Raw genomic sequence first — 18547 nt, forward strand, 5'->3', positions numbered from 1 at the left:
TTCTTAGAAACACTGTAATGTGTCAAACATTACCTTCTTAATAACAAAGATTGTAGAATGAAAGAATTGTTAACAACAATAAGATCAGCACAGTAAAATTTCCTGCTGGTAATAGATTTTCTAACCATAGCCTCAACAAATATTTATTATAGAAGAAAGAAAAAAGGGCAGATGGAACATAAATTAAGAAATTATCAAAGTAGTCTACCCAAGAAAATTAAAAAATAAAACCAAAAGAAGTAAACTCCACCCACCCCCTGAAACCCAAAATAAATCCTTTCAACTTTTTGCTGGTATATATCATCAAACAGAGACAACTGCTCTCGGCATCATCTTATATACCAACAGCCCTATTATGGAACCTTCTGAAACAGGTGATGTCACAGGGTTTCTGCTTATCGCCAACATTTCCCTTAGATACGTCACAGTCAGAATTGTGTCTGTGCTTAGGCACACACCCATCAGGAAACCAGCCTTCTCTTTACAAGTTTTTACTCACATGAGCAGTATACTTTGACTCTCAATTTTGCTGTTTAATCCAATGTTCACCACATATAGCTGGTGTGGACACAGGTTCTTTCATCACATTTTTGTTCTTAGTGTCAGTTTGACGTAGAATATGCTTAATGAATTCTAATTCATGTTTCCTCACTATTTGCACAGTATTTTACACTTAACACTAAAAAAACAACAACCAGATAACTGGAGAATCCTGCCATAAACTCATAAAAACTGGTGCCAGAGGAGACATTCTGCCGTCAGCCAGCTGCTGCCTATTGCAGGAATGTTCACATTTTTATCAATGAAGGGTCCAGAGTTATCTATATACTATGTATTTGAAACAATATTAGCACCTTGGTGAGGCAGCTTACTTTTCCCCTTAAATAAACACTCATGTTTACACATTAGTTCTAAAGCAAATCAGTATTTGCTTATAGAAGCTTTTGTCTATGAGCAAAACTTTGGGAACTAATTTCACTCACATTTAAGTAATGTCTGGCAAAGGTAACTTAAAATAACTATAACACTCCAGGAACTGAGTGCAGATACCTCTAAAGTCAAAGCCTGTCAGAAAGGATGGGGCACTTGGGTAGCTCACTTGAAAAATTACCCTTCCTTTCAGCCGTTCTCATCAAGAATATGCTGCAAGTGTGACTTATTACATGAACCTAACAGGCAGGCACTCAGCAACTAGAAGGGAAGAAGAGGATATAAATTGAGAATTGCAGAGGGTGCTTCTTACAGGACTTAATCAGACTGAACTATGGGCAATGGGTGGCTGCTAAAGATCTCAAGGACAGGGAAGCTCTGTCAAGCCAGTGGGGACTCTGCTGGATTCTGCGCTGTAAGGCCATCTCAACAGGAGCTGTCTCATTCACCAAAGAAACTCAGACCCTTTGCCGTATCTGATTACATGTCCCTATCAATCTCCTGACCGTCACCATTGTGGTGAGCAAGCAAACATACTGACCCTCCTGAGAAAAGAAAAGTCTTCAAAATATTATCAAATACAAAAAGCATGGAATGTTTCATAAGATACTTACAAGATTTTCCATATCTGTGCGAGCCAACATGTATGTTCTAATATTACTGTTCTGATGGAGCAATGTATACAAGAGGAGAGTTGCTTGATCAGAGGTCTGTTGTTCACACAGAGCTGTGTACAAACTATTAAAGTTGATCTGGAAGGCGTGTGGAATTGATGACGGAAAAGGACTGCTATCTGGAATACAGAAAAATAGTACATCAGTATTTTCTGGACAATGTTTTATATAAATAATAAATATTATTAAAATAATGTGTACCACTCAATTCCCATTAATTTTATGTAAAATCACAACATTTCAGATTCAAAATTTCAATTTATAGTTTAAACTTTATTTTAAAAAGAACTAAACTAAGCCACATAGTGTGACTTTGATACTATTTTCCCATTAATATAGCTGACATAAGAAAATGAGCTTCAATAAACAGATCTATGGGCCAGGCAAACGGCCCTCTAATAGCTGCAATTTAACCAGGACACTGAGAGCTAAATGACCATCAGTCCTAGAGACATCTAGAGACAAAGGATATAGTTTCTACATAAGGCAGAAAGTCGGCTTATAAAATAGAGTCAAAAAGAAAAAACAGCCTTGAAATTAATTTCTTCCAAATGAATAAATCATGGCTGAGGCACTCACCCATGTTATTAATCCATTTATTAAGAAAATGGCCAGAACAACAACATATAATTTAGCTAGTTTTAAAATAATATCAAAATCAGTACAAGTGCCCCTCAATTTAAAATGGAGTTACATTCTGATAAACCCACCATAAATTGAAAATATCCTAAGTTGAAAATGCATCTAATACATCTAACCTACCAAATATCATAGCTTAGCCTAGCCTACCTTAAATGTGCTCAGAACATGTACAGTTCCCCTGTACAAAGCCTATTTTATAACAACATCTCATGTAATTTACTGAATATAGTACCGGGTGTATATTGCTTTCACCCCATCATGAAGTCAAAAAACTGTAAGTCAAGCCATTGTAAATCAGGGACCATCTGTGCTCAACATTAACTTCTATAATGAATAGAACATACCAAGCCTAAGACAACTACCAGGAAACTTTTATAACTTTTTTTGTTTAAAGGAAAACTTAAACCTAATTGACTACAACTGCTAAGAAACTTTTTTTGAAAAGAATAATCACTGGAATAATGAAAAGCAAAAATCACAGCCCATACTGGGAAAATTCTTGATATTCCAAAACTGACATAGCCTCTTTCCAACTGTTAAGTGGATTTGCATAGGAATTGAAGTAAGCAAGGTTAGGAAGTAACAAAGGAGATAAAGATAAGTTCAAGTGACACAAAGAAAGTCAAAATCTAATCAAATAAAACACTGGAACATGACAACACAAAGCGCTGATATTTTAATGCTTTAAAGAGCATGATGGGAACAGAAAATTACTACAAGATACACGAGTTTTCATTTTTTAATTCATCCAATTGTTATTGACTCCCTATTGCTGTGTGCTATGGCTTGAATGTTTGTGTCCCCTCCAAAATTCACGCTGAAACTTAATCTCCAATGCAATAATATTAAGATGTTGGGTCTTTAGGAGGTAATTAGGTCACGAGTCTCCTCCCCTGTGAATGGATTAAGGCCTTTATAAATGAGGCTTCACACAGCATTCAGCCCCTTTTGCCCTTCAGTCCCTTCCACCACATGAGGACACCACTAGGAGGCGCTACCTTGGAAGCGGAGACCGAGCCCTCACCAGACACCAAGCCTGCTGGCACCTTGACCTTGGACTGACTTCTCAGCCTCCAGAACTGTGAGAAATAAATTTCTGTTCTTTATAAATTAACCAGTCTCAAGTATTTTGTTACAGCAGCACAAATGGACTAAGAGACCCTGTAAATGATAATACCAGAATTGGCAATGGCACAACTAACACTATGAAATGTGTATTAGAACAGGTCTGGAAGGAACACGGCACAGGCCATCAGAAGCCTTTACAGTGTTCCTAACCCAAAACTGCACTTCTCACCCATCTTAACTATATTACTGTTAGAAACATCTAGAAAACCTAACTACAGTCATGCACCATATATAATAATGTTTCACTCAACGATGGACCACATATAAGCGGTGGTCCCATAAGATTATAATACCGTGTTTTTACCATACCTTTTCTAGGTTTAGATACATGTTTTAGATACACAAATACTTACCACTGTGTTACAACTGCCTACAGTACTCATTACAGTAACACACTGTAGAGGTTTGTAGCCCAGGAGCAATAGGATTAGGTGTATAGTAGGCTACGCCATCTCGGTTTACGTAAGTACACGCTATGACGTTCACATGACAAAATCACCTAACAACGCATTCCACAGAGCACAGCTCCATCGTTAAGCAACACATGACTATAGTAATGTGGCTTTTAAAAGTGTAACCTTTTGACAAGAGATTACTATTTCTTATGGACTATCTGCTCATGTTCCACTTTAGGTATTACCAAAACACAGCTCACAGGCAGCCCACCCCCTGTTTTCGAAACAAAGATTTACTGAAGCACAACCATGCTCACTGATTTATGAATTATCTATGGCTGCTTTCGAGCTACAAAGGCAGGGCTAGAGACCATATGTTGCCACAAAGCCACCACCCCTTCACAGAAAAGTGTTTGCTGATTTATATCTTAATTTTTAGTTCTATAAATCTCTAACTAGATTACAGACTTTAAATTAAAATTTAAAACATCCTATCATTAGGGGTTTTCCAGGATAATTTCTATCCCTAAAAGGGAGGACAAACCAATCCACATAAAGCACATGCGGGTTTGGCTACTTCTGAAAGAAATGTTTATTTAAATTGATATTAAGGACCATAGCCCTGTTCTGAGATTTATTTGACCTTCCTGAGGATATTGTGAGAAAACATGTAAGTTTTTCTCATTTTTAACCAACATGAAAATATACAAATGGACACTCATCTCCAAAACTGTAAGACAATAAACAATATGGAGTAAACAATACTCTCATTAAAAAGAACATTAGAGGAAAAATGCCACAAACCTTGTGTGTTCTTAAAGGACATGATGGCCTGCCTGTAGGGGTTTGGAGCGTCGGGAGCGTCTGTTAGGTTGGCCAGCACCAGCAGAAGCAGGAGACTCTGGTTGGCCAGAGGGGAGGAGAGCTCTGGGCGGGTGGCTGCTTTGCTGCCCACGCCGCCCAGCGTGAAGACAGTCCAGAGCCCAGCTGGAGAAGAAAACACACAGTGAGGATGCGCTACCACCAATGTGATGGATGTATTTCTCTCCAATATTCTGTTCAATACATTATGATAAGCAGTTCCAAAGTACAGAACAAGAATTCTATCTATACAACACATTTGACAAGGCCAGAAAAATCCTCCTGGATATAAAAACTGGACAAGGACTGACTCCATTTAAAACAAAACAGAGAAATAAATAGGGGTTTTTATTTTTAGGTACCCTAGATCAAACAAAAGCAAATGAAATCTAGTAGATAAATTTGTTAAAAGAATAAATGGGGCTAGGCACAATGGCTCACACCTGTAATTTCAGTACTTTGGGAAGCTGAGACAGGAGGATCACTTGAGGCCAGGAGTTGGAGACCAGCCTGGGCAACATAGCAAGACCCCATCCTTACAAAAAATAAGAAAAATTAGCCAGGAATGGGTGATGCACACCTGTAGTCCTGGCTACTCAGGAGGCTGAGGTGGGAGAATCGCCTGAATCCAGGAGTTCAAGGCTCAAAGGTGAGCTATGATCATGCTATTGTACTCTAGCCTGGGCGACAGAGCAAGATCCTGTCTCGTAAAAAATAAAAATCATGATCAAGAGACTTCGTCTGTAAAATATAAGAATTGTTCGCCATTTTAAAAGTACTAATTTTTTATCTTCATTTTAAAAAAATGGAAAAAAATATAGTCATCTCAACAGACACCACTTTTTAAAATAAACCTTAAAACCTATTTCTAACTTAAAGAAAAAATATTACAAACTAGAACAGGAAGGAAACCTCTTTAGTTTCTAAAGTCCATCTATCCAGAAAATCCATAGTGGTCAAACATTGTAAGTATTTCCATTAATATCATCAACATCAGCACTGTACTACTGGTGCTCCAAGCAAAAACATTAAAGCAAGAAAAACGACAAAAAAAAAATTAGGAAAAACTTTTCATTATTTACAAGCAATAGCTTGGTCTACTCAGAACTGCACTGTTCAATATAGCAGCTATTAGCCACTATGGTTATTAAGCATTTGCAATGTGACTACTGTAGTTCCAATTGCAAGTATAAAATATACACTGAATTTTGAACCTTAATACCAAGATAAAAATGTAAAATAGCTCACCAATATTTTATACTAATTACATATTGAAATGATAATACTTTGGATATCCTATGTAAAGTATACCATTGAAATTATTTTCATCTGTTTCTTTTTACTTTTTTAATATTACTACTAGGAAATTTAAATTACAATTATATGTATGACTTGTATTATATTTCTGTTGGACAGTGGTGCTCTCAAACATCAAAAAAAGTAAATACATAAACTGATATTCCATTACTGACACAGGATTAGAACTAATAGGTTCTGATACAGTTATTTGTCTATAAGATCAACAATAACAACAAATCAAAAGCCTTATACATGAACAGTAAATGAGAAAATATATTTAATGCCAATTATAATATTAACCAGTCCAATAAAATATTCGATTTAGTTTTATTCAGAAATAAACCTAAAATATCTAAGACCTTTATGTTGACAACTACAGAACTTAACCAAAGGCCACATGAGCTCTGAATTAATGTAAAGGCACATTTTTCCAGACAAAAGATTCCTCCCTAGAATCCATGTCCCCTTCCATTTGCTACTTTATTTTTCTATCTATACTGACTCCTATTCTCCCCTCAACACACCCTAATTAGCTTCCTAAACACCACCCCAACTAAATGATTCATGACAAAGTAACCAACAACTTCCATTTTACCAGATCCAACAGTTAATTCTATGTTCTCGCCTTGTTCTCGCTTTATTCAATCTCTCACTTATATCTGCATCAAGTTGTACAATCAAAATTTTTCCTTTACTGCACACATGTTGTAACTTAAAATGTGCATTAATTTATAGGATAAAATATGAAACCCAAGCATGTGCTAAGTGACTTCTGACAAACTCCGAGATCCTAAGGTTATGCTCTCATGTGCCTCAGCCCTTAAGGCTAAGCTTAAAGAGCACTGTAAAAGGCTCTAATGGCTTTCTCAACAATGTGTGAATCACCATGATTCTCAGAATTCAAGGTCTGTTTAACAACAAAAAAAGATTCTTCATGTAATTCACTATGTTTTTGTTGTTTCTTTTGCTCTTTAAATGTTTTATTTTGTGAAGAGTATGACAAACATAGGGAGACTGCGAAGAAAAACTGGTACCCGGAGAGGGAGAAGCACAGGGCTCTTTCTCATCCCACTCTCTTCTGCTTGCTATGAGGTTCTGATAATAACTTCTACAAATAACTTATCCTATAAAGCTAGTTTATTATACTACAGCCTTGTCTTCATCTACTATATGTTATCATCACCCAAGCGTATACTTCAGGGAATGGCTTCAACAGAGGTAGATGCAGCAGAGTTCCCATGTTGCTTCACGATGGTCAAAAGCCAGGCTCTTTTTCTCTTGTTGCTTCACTGTGTATTGTCTCCATTCCTAAGGTTGCTCGTGATCCAACACAAGAATAAACCAGCTCCAGCTGTCATATTTTCATTCAGGTCAGCAGGAAAGAGATGAGTACCTGTACTCTCTTTTAAAAAAATCCACCTGCAAGTTTGCCCATCCCACTTCTGCTTACATTCCACAGGCCAAAACATGGGCCACACCTGGTTGCAAAGAAGACTGGGAAATACAGTCTACTCTTGGTGCCCATGTAAGTCAGCTAAAATGGGGCAGGGAGCAACTAGCAGTCATTGCCACACCACATTGAAATGTCTCAAACCTTTGCAGTGTCCCAAAAATATGCCCTTCCATTTGAGATGGTGGAACAGATAGTTCACCTTCCATACCCTGTCCTTCAAGTCCTTTCTTTAACTTAGCTCAGGGGAAACAACTGTGCCCAGATAAACCAGTGAGCTTTATTAACATTATGAGAACTGTCAGAAGGACCATAACATCCTGTTGAATACGAGCAACAGGATGCCTCAAAACATGTGCTATTAATCATGGGGCCAAAAGAAGGAAAATAACTTCAGCTGCTTTACAGCAAGAATTTGCCTGCTTTCCTGAAGTGACCAAGTCAGCAACTAAAATTAATAAGTGATGGCTTAAATTTAAACTTCACTTTCTTAATTAGAACTCAAACTTTTCAAATATACAGTAATAAGCTATTTTATTTACATAATGTACCCTTAATATATCTTAATGAGAAGATAATACTTGATATTACTTAACATTTTAAACTACTAAAATATTTAATTTGCTACAATATATTTATATACATAGACAAAAACTGAAAAAGAATGAGAAAGAATAAACACAGTTGTTTTTTAATAGTGGTAGAATTATAGCTAACCTGACTTTTTAATTTTCATAATTTCTAATGCTATTTATGCAATGTTTTAAAATTTTATAAAGAGACACTCATACACTCATATATATCTTACACACATGCAGTATATAGTATGGAGAGAGAGATAGATGGTATCATGAAAACATCATTGGCTTTGAAGCCACACATGATTTTAAAGTCCAGTCCTACCATCCATCTACAAGCTGTGTGACTTCAAGAAAATTATGTCATATGTCTAAAATAAGGATCATGATACTAGCCATTTAATATCTGTTGCTTTCATTTTAAACCCCTTCCATCTATGATTTGTATCATAGGGAGCTAGAAACCTGCAAACTATACTTCCCAAACGTCTTTGTTTGCTGGCTTCAGGTTAGGCCCTGACAATGGGAGACACTGGCAGGAGACTGGAAGGGGAAAAGAATGGAGAAACCATTTTTCTTTTTGTTTCTGGTGGGATCTCTGGCAGATGAAACCATGTTTCAATGGCTTCCTGCTCAGGTAGTAAGGCTCTTATGGCAGTGGAGCCAGTGGGTTCTATTGCAATGTAACTCAGAATGATGTTCACCAAAGTATTACCTGGAATAGCAAAATATTGACAACCATCAAAATAGCTAACCATAAGTTGAAGGACAAAATAAATTTGGGTGAATTCTTATGATATACCATTAAACTTATATTTATAAAGAAATGTTAATAGCCTAGAAAATAGAAGATAATGATACATAAAGACAACAGGATTTTAAAAACTGTACTGTCATTAGCATCATGTTAGTGTTGTTACTGTAGAGCAAGACAAGGACATAAAAAATGCAGATTCAAATTCAACATCATTTAAACAACTATGAGAGTTATGTCCAAGCCCAAAAGAAAGAATATGAATCAAAAATGCAATACAGCAGTAAAAAGTATAGTTGAAGGAAATTGGCTCAACCTAAGTACAGGGTTGCAGATTTTTGCTTACACTATGAATTCTGTTTCAAAGGTGGCAACATCAGCCACAAGGAGACAAAATTTGAAAACCTGAGGGGGATGGGGAGTGGAGATTTAAAAAAAAACTTTTTAATGTGTAAATTACAGATATATGCAGTGCATAACTAAATATATAGTGTATCTGTGGTTTAAAATTTTCCACTGAGTAGCTGTAGGTCCTTCAGCTGCGTATGATGAATATAGTACTCTTTATCCATTCCCCTGTCCATGGTCATCAGACAGGCTTCCAGCTGCAGACTACCACAATGCCCCTACAAATGTTTCTGTAATATTTCCTGGTACACACACCCAAATTCCTCCAGAGAGTACACCTAAGAATTGAGCTGCTGGATTAGAGAATATGTGCATATTCAGTTTTACCAAATAATGTCCTGTTTTACCAAACAAGTCCAATGTCCAAGTTTTACCAAAGTGGCTTTCCCTAAGTAAATTCTTAGCAAACTGAGTGAGATTTCCTACTGGTGCACCAATGCCTTCTTCTGTAATTTAACTGTAACATTTATCCCCAGTTTTGTAATTGTACCTGTTTTCATATTTGAAACAGATCTAATCCATTTTCACTTAATGAAAAATAAGAGTAAAATTACATCTCCAGTCTAATAAGCAACGTGCAGCTGCACACAGAACCAGCAGGGTGAATTCAGGTATTTATAACCTGTGATTAGCCTCTGTGTATCTCTAGTGGGAATGCAAAGAATCCCAAAGCCATTAGAGCCCTTCACTCACTCTTCTGTTTGGCTAACTCTTTTTATATGTTATAATCATATTGATTAAGACTGTTTATTTCTTAAACCATTTAACATACAATTTTAAGCTCCATAAATTTAAATTCCCCTCCACAAAAACACAGAATGGTATTGCTATATTTGTAATAACATCTCTATCCATGTATACATCCCTGTTTTAATTTATCAACGTAGCTTATTTTATTAATGCATTTCAAAGTAAGTTGCAGAAATAAAGCTGATTCTGTTTTAAAGGGAAAGTTTTGAATAACTCTTAACATTGGACTTCTAAAAAATTACTTATTCATGTAAAAGGTGGTCTCAAAGCTACACCAGCTATAGTTCATGAGGGTTTTTACTACCATTCACAAATTCTGTCAGCAAGTAACCTTGGAATTTACTCCAAACACCCATGCTGAAATTAATGTAAATTAAAACAGCTGTTTAATAAAAGTTACACTCACTTGATTAGGATAGGATTTAACAGTTTTAAAGCAAATCAATTTGAACCACTTCATTTTTCAAACATTTATATTCTCAAAAAATTAGAATTCCATACTATAATTTTAATATTATTAAATTCCACAATAATTTACATTACAGAGTCTCAAAAACAGATTAAATCATTAGTCCAAATAAACAGTACTTGCAGCAAGCCTTAGAAACTTATTCCAGGATTTCATCTGAAATTGATTATCTTATTCTGTATTCTTCCTGGTAAGTACAAATGAATTCATTCCCTAACTATCTGTGGCATGAAAGAGGCCATCAATCTTCCCTTCAAATCTGTTATGAAGGAGATGAGAGCAGAGGGGTGGCATATTGACTTCTGAAGCCAATTCTGAAAACTGGTTTACAAGTGGTTATCAGCAAATTGCAAGGACAAAACATAAGTCAAAACTGTATTACTTCCAATGAATATCATTTAATAAACACCTTTTTAAAAAGGTAAAATCTGAAACAATACTTTTGTCAAGGAGCAATTAAAAGCAAAATAGCTTATATTACTACTCTGCAACTAAATACTGTCCTTTTGCATTATAGATACTATTCTAAATCCTCAATACATCCCTGCAAGGAACCACCCCAAAGAAACAGTAAGCTGAAATTAAGTATATTTTATAAGTCACAAAATGAGTTCAATCCTGAAAAAGGGAAAGAAAAAAAGTCATTCTTTCCCTTGGTATATAAAACCTACCAAATCATTCCAAATAAAAATGAAATGAGAATGTAATCTTTGTTTATAAAGCACTTTCTTTTTCTGAAAGTTCAAAGTGTTGTAATTAGAAATCAGCTATTTTCATAACTATGCCTGTTTCTGAGTGCCACATACTTTTTCTCTTACTATAGTTTTTCTTTCTCTCAATGAGTCACCCCAGAAAATGCCAAAACTGAAGAAAAAAATAACCATGATGTAAAATAAATTATAACTACTGCATACCATACCAATCATAATGAATTCAATAACTTTCTCAATAACAGCAACTGGGAGAAATATGAGTTTTAATCTGCACGTTCTACTTTATTAATTTCTCAATCATAGCATTTGCCTAAACAAATAATCACTACTTTGGCTTCATAATTTGGCTTGGACACCCACCACTGCAAGCAAAGGGAAAAAAACATTTTTGATGGCTCATTCAAATGGAAAAACCATATATCAGAAGTTATTGTGTAAAACCTCAGTACTTGTGATGGAAAGTGCAGTTTGGCAGAACACATTTAATTAGTCTTGGCTCTTTAAAATATTAAATACTCAGTTATAATTACATTACAGTTATGTCTTATAACTTAAAACACAGAAGAAATTTCAAAGTCAACCCTTCCTTGCTTCACCCCTTTTTTAAAGACATTAGAGAAAAATATATTAAAAGACAAGGTCAAAGAAGAATAGAATCAAATGAAAAACCAAATAAACCAAATAACTTATTTCTCCTCACAATGTCAAATCTTTTCATAACTATCTGAAGTCTCTATTATATATATATAAATTACATACACTGTTATATGTACATTATTATACACAATAATTTACAATATATACTAAATATCTGATATTTTCATAATTTACTTACACTAAAAATCTGAGTAAACTGCTAAATCATAAAGTCATTTTTTTCAGTATTTTTAAAATAAAAGTAATATTCTAAATATTATTATGTAATAATATCTGTTACTAATAGTGAGCATTTATGTACATACAAGGTGCCAGTCTCTTTCCTGTACATTAGTTCATTTGATCTCAGCAGCCCGACAAAAGAAAGTATTATCCTCATTTTACCATGAGGAATTTACCCAGAGGTTAAGTAAATAGCTGAAGGACACCCAGTAAACGAAAGGTCTGGAGTTCAATCCTATGTCTAGTAATACCAATATCTAGAGTCTCATACTTGTTCCTCTTCCACAATACCAAGATATCATAATGCAGAGCCAGACCTTACAAAGGTCAACAGAAGTGGGAGCTGCCAGTACCAGAAAAGGAAATAATCTGTTTCAACCACAGAATTGTGTTTTGAGGGGCTCCTTACACATTTTGGCCTGACTTTTTAAAAAAAAACAAAAAAAACTAGTGAGATTAGAATGAGTAGTCAGTGATCTACTGTGGACAAAACCCTCACCATCACCACTAAGCAGCGTTGTGATTTAAAATAATGGCTGGAGCTGGAAGGTGCCTTAGCTATCAACATACAAAAGAGACTAGCGGCCTCTCAAACGGAGAATTCCAGTGAAGAACTTTCCAACATAACCTAATATCTAATGTGGACTGAATTTTTGTGTCATCCCAAAAATTCTTATGTTGAAGCTTTAACCCTCAACATGACAGTATTAGGAGATGGGGCCTTGGGAGTTAGTTAGGATTAGATGAGGTCATGAGGGTGGAGTCCCCATGATGGAATTAGTGCCCTTATAAGAAAAGGAAAATACACCAGAGCTTCCCTTCTTTGCCATGTGAGGACACAGCAAGGTGGTGGTCATCTGCAAGCCAAAGAGAGTCCACACCAAGAACCAAATCTTCTGGCACCTTGATCTTGACTTCCCAGCCTTCAAAACTGTGATAAATAAATATCTGTTGTTCAAGCTGCCCAGTCTATGACATTTTGTTACAGCGGCCCAAGCTAAGACAGTACCTTATCACCTTACATCCTTCTCCATCACATAAAAAATCATGGTGGTAAAGGTTTTTGGTCATTTGCTTTACCAAACATCTTTAACAGGGTGGGGTGATATGCTTGCAGAGTAAAGTAAGAATTAACTATTAATTGCCTTACTGACTATACAAAAGACTACCAATACTACTGATATCTTTGATTAATTTGAAACATTTGAAATATTATAATTCAGGTTGGGTCAGCATCAAATCTTTTCTTTATTAAAATCTTTAATTAGCTAATTTTATAAACAAACTGTCAAAAAGCAAATAAAATAGGCTTTCGGATAAATTAGTAAGAAATGGTACCATAGTGATTGTTGTCAAGGCAAGTTCATTTAAGAAGGAGAAATTTCTTGCAGGAAATATCTATTTAACAATCAAATTTTCCTTTTTAACTGTCATTGGCCAAATTTTGCACCACATAAAATGAAAAGCCAGTTGGAGAAAAAGCAAAAACATGGCAGCTATATTCAATTTAATCAGTTTTTCACAATTTTTAATATAAATTTGAAAGTTTAAGCAGACCACAATGATATGAAGTTCTTAAATTTTTAAATTATCTTACATATATTTGTCCAGGATTTTCTGATCACTAGCCATTATTCTAATTAAATTTCTTCTCTTTCAAATTATTTTGATTTTAATTAACAAGCACCAGCAAGAGCTTCAGTACAGAAAGCAAAAGTAGTTATTTACATAAGGATAGATGTTATATAGTTTTAGAAGTGATTTTATATACAATATCCCACACTTATTCCTCACAATAACCCCATACAAAGGGTCTTATATTTATCAGCTTTGTAAATTAGGTAATGAGATTTTAAAAGTTGAAGAACTTTTCTAAAGTCATGCTGAGCTGTGACTACATTCCAAATCTTCTAATTCTTATTTTCAAGTTCTAAAATCTACCCTTATCCACCAGGATTTCCAGTAATGGGAGACAGGAAAAGGCAGCCGGGAGGTCCCTAGGGTATAATCCAGAGTGGAGAAATGGGGGGTGGGGAATGAATTCGTAAAAGGCTCCCCAGTACCTCCTTCCACCAGGGGGACTACTACCTCCAGTTTTGTAAAGACTCTTGTGGGTAAGTCCTAAAAGTCAGAGGAACTATAGGAATCTTCATTAACTCTCAAGTCTCCTGCCTAGAAAACCCAGGCTACTGCCCCACAGCAAATCCTTACCAGGCTTCCAGGAAATGAAATCTATTTTATATAGAACAGTCACAAAATCCCTAATTATATTCATTTTTATTATTATTTCACATGTGACATTTACAGAAACACTCTGCACTCCACATAGGAATTAGAATATGTCACTCCTTTCTCAATATGGTACCAAGGATACAACCCTAAATAAAAGCAGAAGGCCCTAAAATACTAGTTTAATGATGATCTATGTCTAAATCTATTTATTCCATGCTAGAGTACTGTACTCACTGTCAGACTAATGATTGATCCTGATAAACGGGACCTCATCAGTAACAGAGGGCAGTAAGAACAGAAACCAAGATCATACATGAGAAAGGCGTCAGTTAAACCCATTAGACCTGCTTCAAAACAATGTACTTCCTCAATAGCTAGTAGTACTGGCTCAACCACATGCCATGAAGGGCTCACGGCAGCACAGACTCAAGCACTGGAAAGGGAGCTGTACCACATCAGTGGTTCTGAAATGGACCAGCTGTATCAGAATCATCTAGAATGCTTACTGAAAACGTGTATTGCTGAGTCCTACCTCATATCTAATGAATTAGGAATTTCAAGGTCTAACTACTATGCACATGTATTTTTTAAAAGTATGTCAGGTGGTTCTGGAATTCTATGATTCACTAAAAAGTTCATTTAAAAATTCATTAAAAATACCACATTAATTAAAATGGTGGCACTCTTTTCTAAATAGTAATGGGATACATCAATTGACTTTTTCCATTTTGTTAGCATATTAGAGGAACATCTAAACTAAAAAACTATAAAGATAAAGGAAACAATTTTTCTGCAAAATACTGCAAAATTATCAATATAGGTTGGATGTATTATAGATCTTACAAAATAATGTATTAATATATAATTCATTCCAGTGAAAGAAATAAATCATACTTGACATACTTGAAAAGGGTTTTTTTAAAAAAAGAACAAAATCTATACAAGTCAATTTTCATTACTCTCATTTTAAAAACTTACTAGTAGTAATTAAAAGGTATTAATAGTTCCTCCAATTATTTATTACATTCTAATTGAACACCGTCCAAACACTCATTGTGTACTGCAATGCCAATAATAAAGGCATGTGCTCCATTATGGAGCTTCTAATAGAGTAGTTACAAAAAAAACCTAATTGAAAAAATACAACTTAAGTGAAGCACATATGATGCTATACTTAATAAGGAAATTTTAAAATACAGAAGAAAATCTCCATTTCCTTATTTTTACTGAGGTAGAAACAAATTCCTACCTCATTTGTTTTAAGGGTAGTTGAATGTTAAATTTACTGAAGTTGGTTTACTGCACTGTGATTATGTAAGAGAAATCCTCTTTTGGGAAATATACATTGAAGTATTTAGGAGTAAAGGGATATGATGTAGGTAACTTACCCTCAAGTGGTTAAAAAAAAAAATCGTGTGTGTAGAATGAGAGAGAGGGAGAAAATATAAATGACAAAACATGGGATAAAATGTTAAAAATAAACCTGGATAAAGTTACATAGAGTTTTTCATAATATTTTTATTTTTAGAACTTTTCTATATGTGTGCACTTATTTCAAAATGAAAAGCTTTGTAGAAAGTAGAAGAATAGAGATAAATGGGGGAAAAAAGAATGTTGGTCATTCTGGAAGATGGGTTATGGGTAGATGTTGGTTCATTCTTCCACCTTCTCTACTCTGTCCATCTTTGGAGTTTTCCATAATAAAACATCAGAGAAGAAAAATAAGGAGTGGATGAAATCATGTATGTAAAGTGGCTACTACAATGCCTGGCAAACAGAAGACATTCAGTAAGTGACAGATGCTATTGTTATAACTGAGTTCACATCTATCTCGAGTGTAGACAAGTATTCGCTTTTGGTATTTAATTATACACAAGTATTTACTGACAGTCCACAGATGCAGGGTGCTCTCCTGGACACTGCAGTGAACACCCATGCAAGTCAAGAAGCAGCTTACAACACTTGAGACTCAAATGATCATGACCACAAAAGGCAAATCAGCAAAAGTTCAGGAGTCAAGGAACTGAGCTCAAATACAAGCCAACATCATCTCTTTCCTATGTAATCTTAAAACAAAATAATGCAATAACTAGGAACATCTCTTCATCCATCTTATTAAGAGTAAAACCATCTATTTCAGATAGATGAGCTTGCTATGAAAATAAAGTGAGATGCTGAGGCCGGGCGTGGTGGCTCACACCTGTAATCCTAGCACTCTGGGAGGCCGAGGCGAGTGGATCGCTCAAGGTCAGGAGTTCGAGACCAGCCTGAGCAAGAGCGAGACCCCATCTCTACTAAAATTAGAAAGAAATTATCTGGCCAACTAAAAATATATATAGAAAAAATTAGCCGGGCATGGTGGCCTGTGCCTGTAGTCCCAGCTACTTGGGAGGCTGAGGCAGCAGGATCGCTTAAGCCCAGGAGTTTGAGGTTGCTGTGAGCTGGGCTGACGCCACGGCACTCACTCTAGCCTGGGCAACAGAGTGAGACTCTGTCTCAAAAAAAAAAAAAAAAAAAAAGTGAGATGCTGAAAAATTTGCTCTCTAAGCTCGTGTTACATATACATTAGCTTTCATTGTGTTGTACATAGAGCCAACATGGGGAGAATGATGTGAGTATGCAAGTAACTACAACACAAAGCGGAGTGTTAAGTGTCGCAGCAAAAGATCCCTAGAGGGGCAAAGGAAGTCTTTATGGAGAAGGCAGCACTCAAGAAAGACCTTAATGGACGCATGGGCAGAAAATCAAGTCAGAGAGAGGATGAAGTAGGACTTGAGGTTATGAAACAATCCAAGCGAAAGGCATGAAAAGGGAGAGTGTCAAGATGCAACAAAGTAATAGAATCTTTCCTAGAGTCTGGGAAACAAACAGTAGAATAACCAAAAATACATCTGTGAAAGTGAGAAGAAATCGGAGAAGGCCTTGCCTGACTCTTAGGAGTGTCCGGGCATGTGGCTCACTAGTCATCCGGACTCCAGTTCTACTGCAAGGATTCTTCTCTTCTCCTACCAGTGCCAACAAAACTTAACTGTCCAAAACTGTGAACTTTTTTAAATAAAGCACTCTGTTTCAAAGGAAATAATTTAAGCAAAACATACAAAATACATACTGCTATAAAAGGAAATGCTTGCTATATCCAGGAAAAATTCAATCCCAATAAAAATGAATATAATCCAAAAGAGTTTATAATTTACATTTGGCTTTGGAATGTAAATTTTTTCAATGAGGAACTTCCAAGTCATATTTTTCTCAAGCCAATACTAAAGTAAGAAAATTCCTTAACTACCAACCAAAAGATCATCAGAAGTGATCACACAACTTAAGTCAAATTTTGGCAGCTTGATTGACTTTCCTGGAATGTAGTTTAATTTAAAATTACATGACTATGATCATTTTTACATTTCATTTTGCCCACGGTACATAGCTGCACTTTTTATGAGGGTCCTTTTGTTGTTTTTTATAATCCTTTGAGTCACATACTGTGAAATAAGGAATCCATAATTACTCCATTTTGATTTACTTTGACATGAATAGTTTTATGAAGATTTAGGAAGAAAGCTGTGTAAAATATCCTGTGACTATACTACACTAAAAACCATAAATCTATTTTAATATGCTTTACTGAATATTAAATTTTAAAATGGTGAGAAAAAACACCATAGAAAGTTATGTGGAAATAATCTCAGAAATCATCCACCCCAATCAACCTTATCATTAGATAGACAAGGAAACTAAAAGCTAGGAAAAATTAAAGGAATTCCTTATAATATGCTGCTATCTAGTTAGGAACCGGTCTAAAATTTAAATTCATGTTTTTTGGCATCTGAAACACTAATGACACCATATTCAATACTGGGCTTCCTTTTGATATGACACATAACTGAAAGAAAAATCAAAAACTATGTACAAATCTATGTTTCCTTTAAAAAACAAAAACTGCCAAGGATTTCCATTGTTTTGAAGAAAGCAATTAGGAACTTAAACTGTCTCCCCCCAAAAAACTTCTAACCATACCGAAGTATTGGAAAATACTCAGCTTTAAATACTTATACCAGTTTAATAATCAAAAAAAGAAAACACTAACAGATTAATTAAGCCTTCCCATGGAACACAAAAAGTCATTCTTCATCCAAAATAATGAGAGCACCGGATAGGAATAACTCAAAGGAACCTACGCAGCTATGACATTCTAGGTAGCCTGCTCAGGATGAAACGAGTAAGAGATCACAAATGTGATTCCATTCATAATATTAAAAGGAGTCAAAGGAAGACAAATTTAAGACAGTGGTGTACTGATCAATTCCTTAAATCAACAGAACAAATCTACTATTTTTTTTTAAGAGGTCTTTGAATTCAAAGAAGTTCCCAAGACTCATTACCTAATA

The 18547-nt window shown here is 35.3% G+C and overlaps 1 protein-coding gene across 2 annotated transcripts in view; it reads right to left on the reverse strand.

The window, feature by feature from the left end:
• DYM (dymeclin) overlaps positions 1 to 18547 on the reverse strand; it is a 273454-nt gene that overhangs the window by 173184 nt on the left and 81723 nt on the right. For both annotated transcript variants that reach the window (XM_045528017.1, XM_045528018.1), the window contains exons 9-10: positions 4574 to 4756; positions 1545 to 1723 (exon numbers count right to left, since the gene is read on the reverse strand). In XM_045528017.1, coding sequence (XP_045383973.1) covers positions 1545 to 1723; positions 4574 to 4756 — 362 coding nt within the window. The remainder of the gene's footprint in view (positions 1 to 1544; positions 1724 to 4573; positions 4757 to 18547) is intronic.

The sequence above is a fragment of the Lemur catta genome, chromosome 16 (assembly GCF_020740605.2).
Source record: "Lemur catta isolate mLemCat1 chromosome 16, mLemCat1.pri, whole genome shotgun sequence".
NCBI classification, from domain to species: domain Eukaryota; kingdom Metazoa; phylum Chordata; class Mammalia; order Primates; family Lemuridae; genus Lemur; species Lemur catta.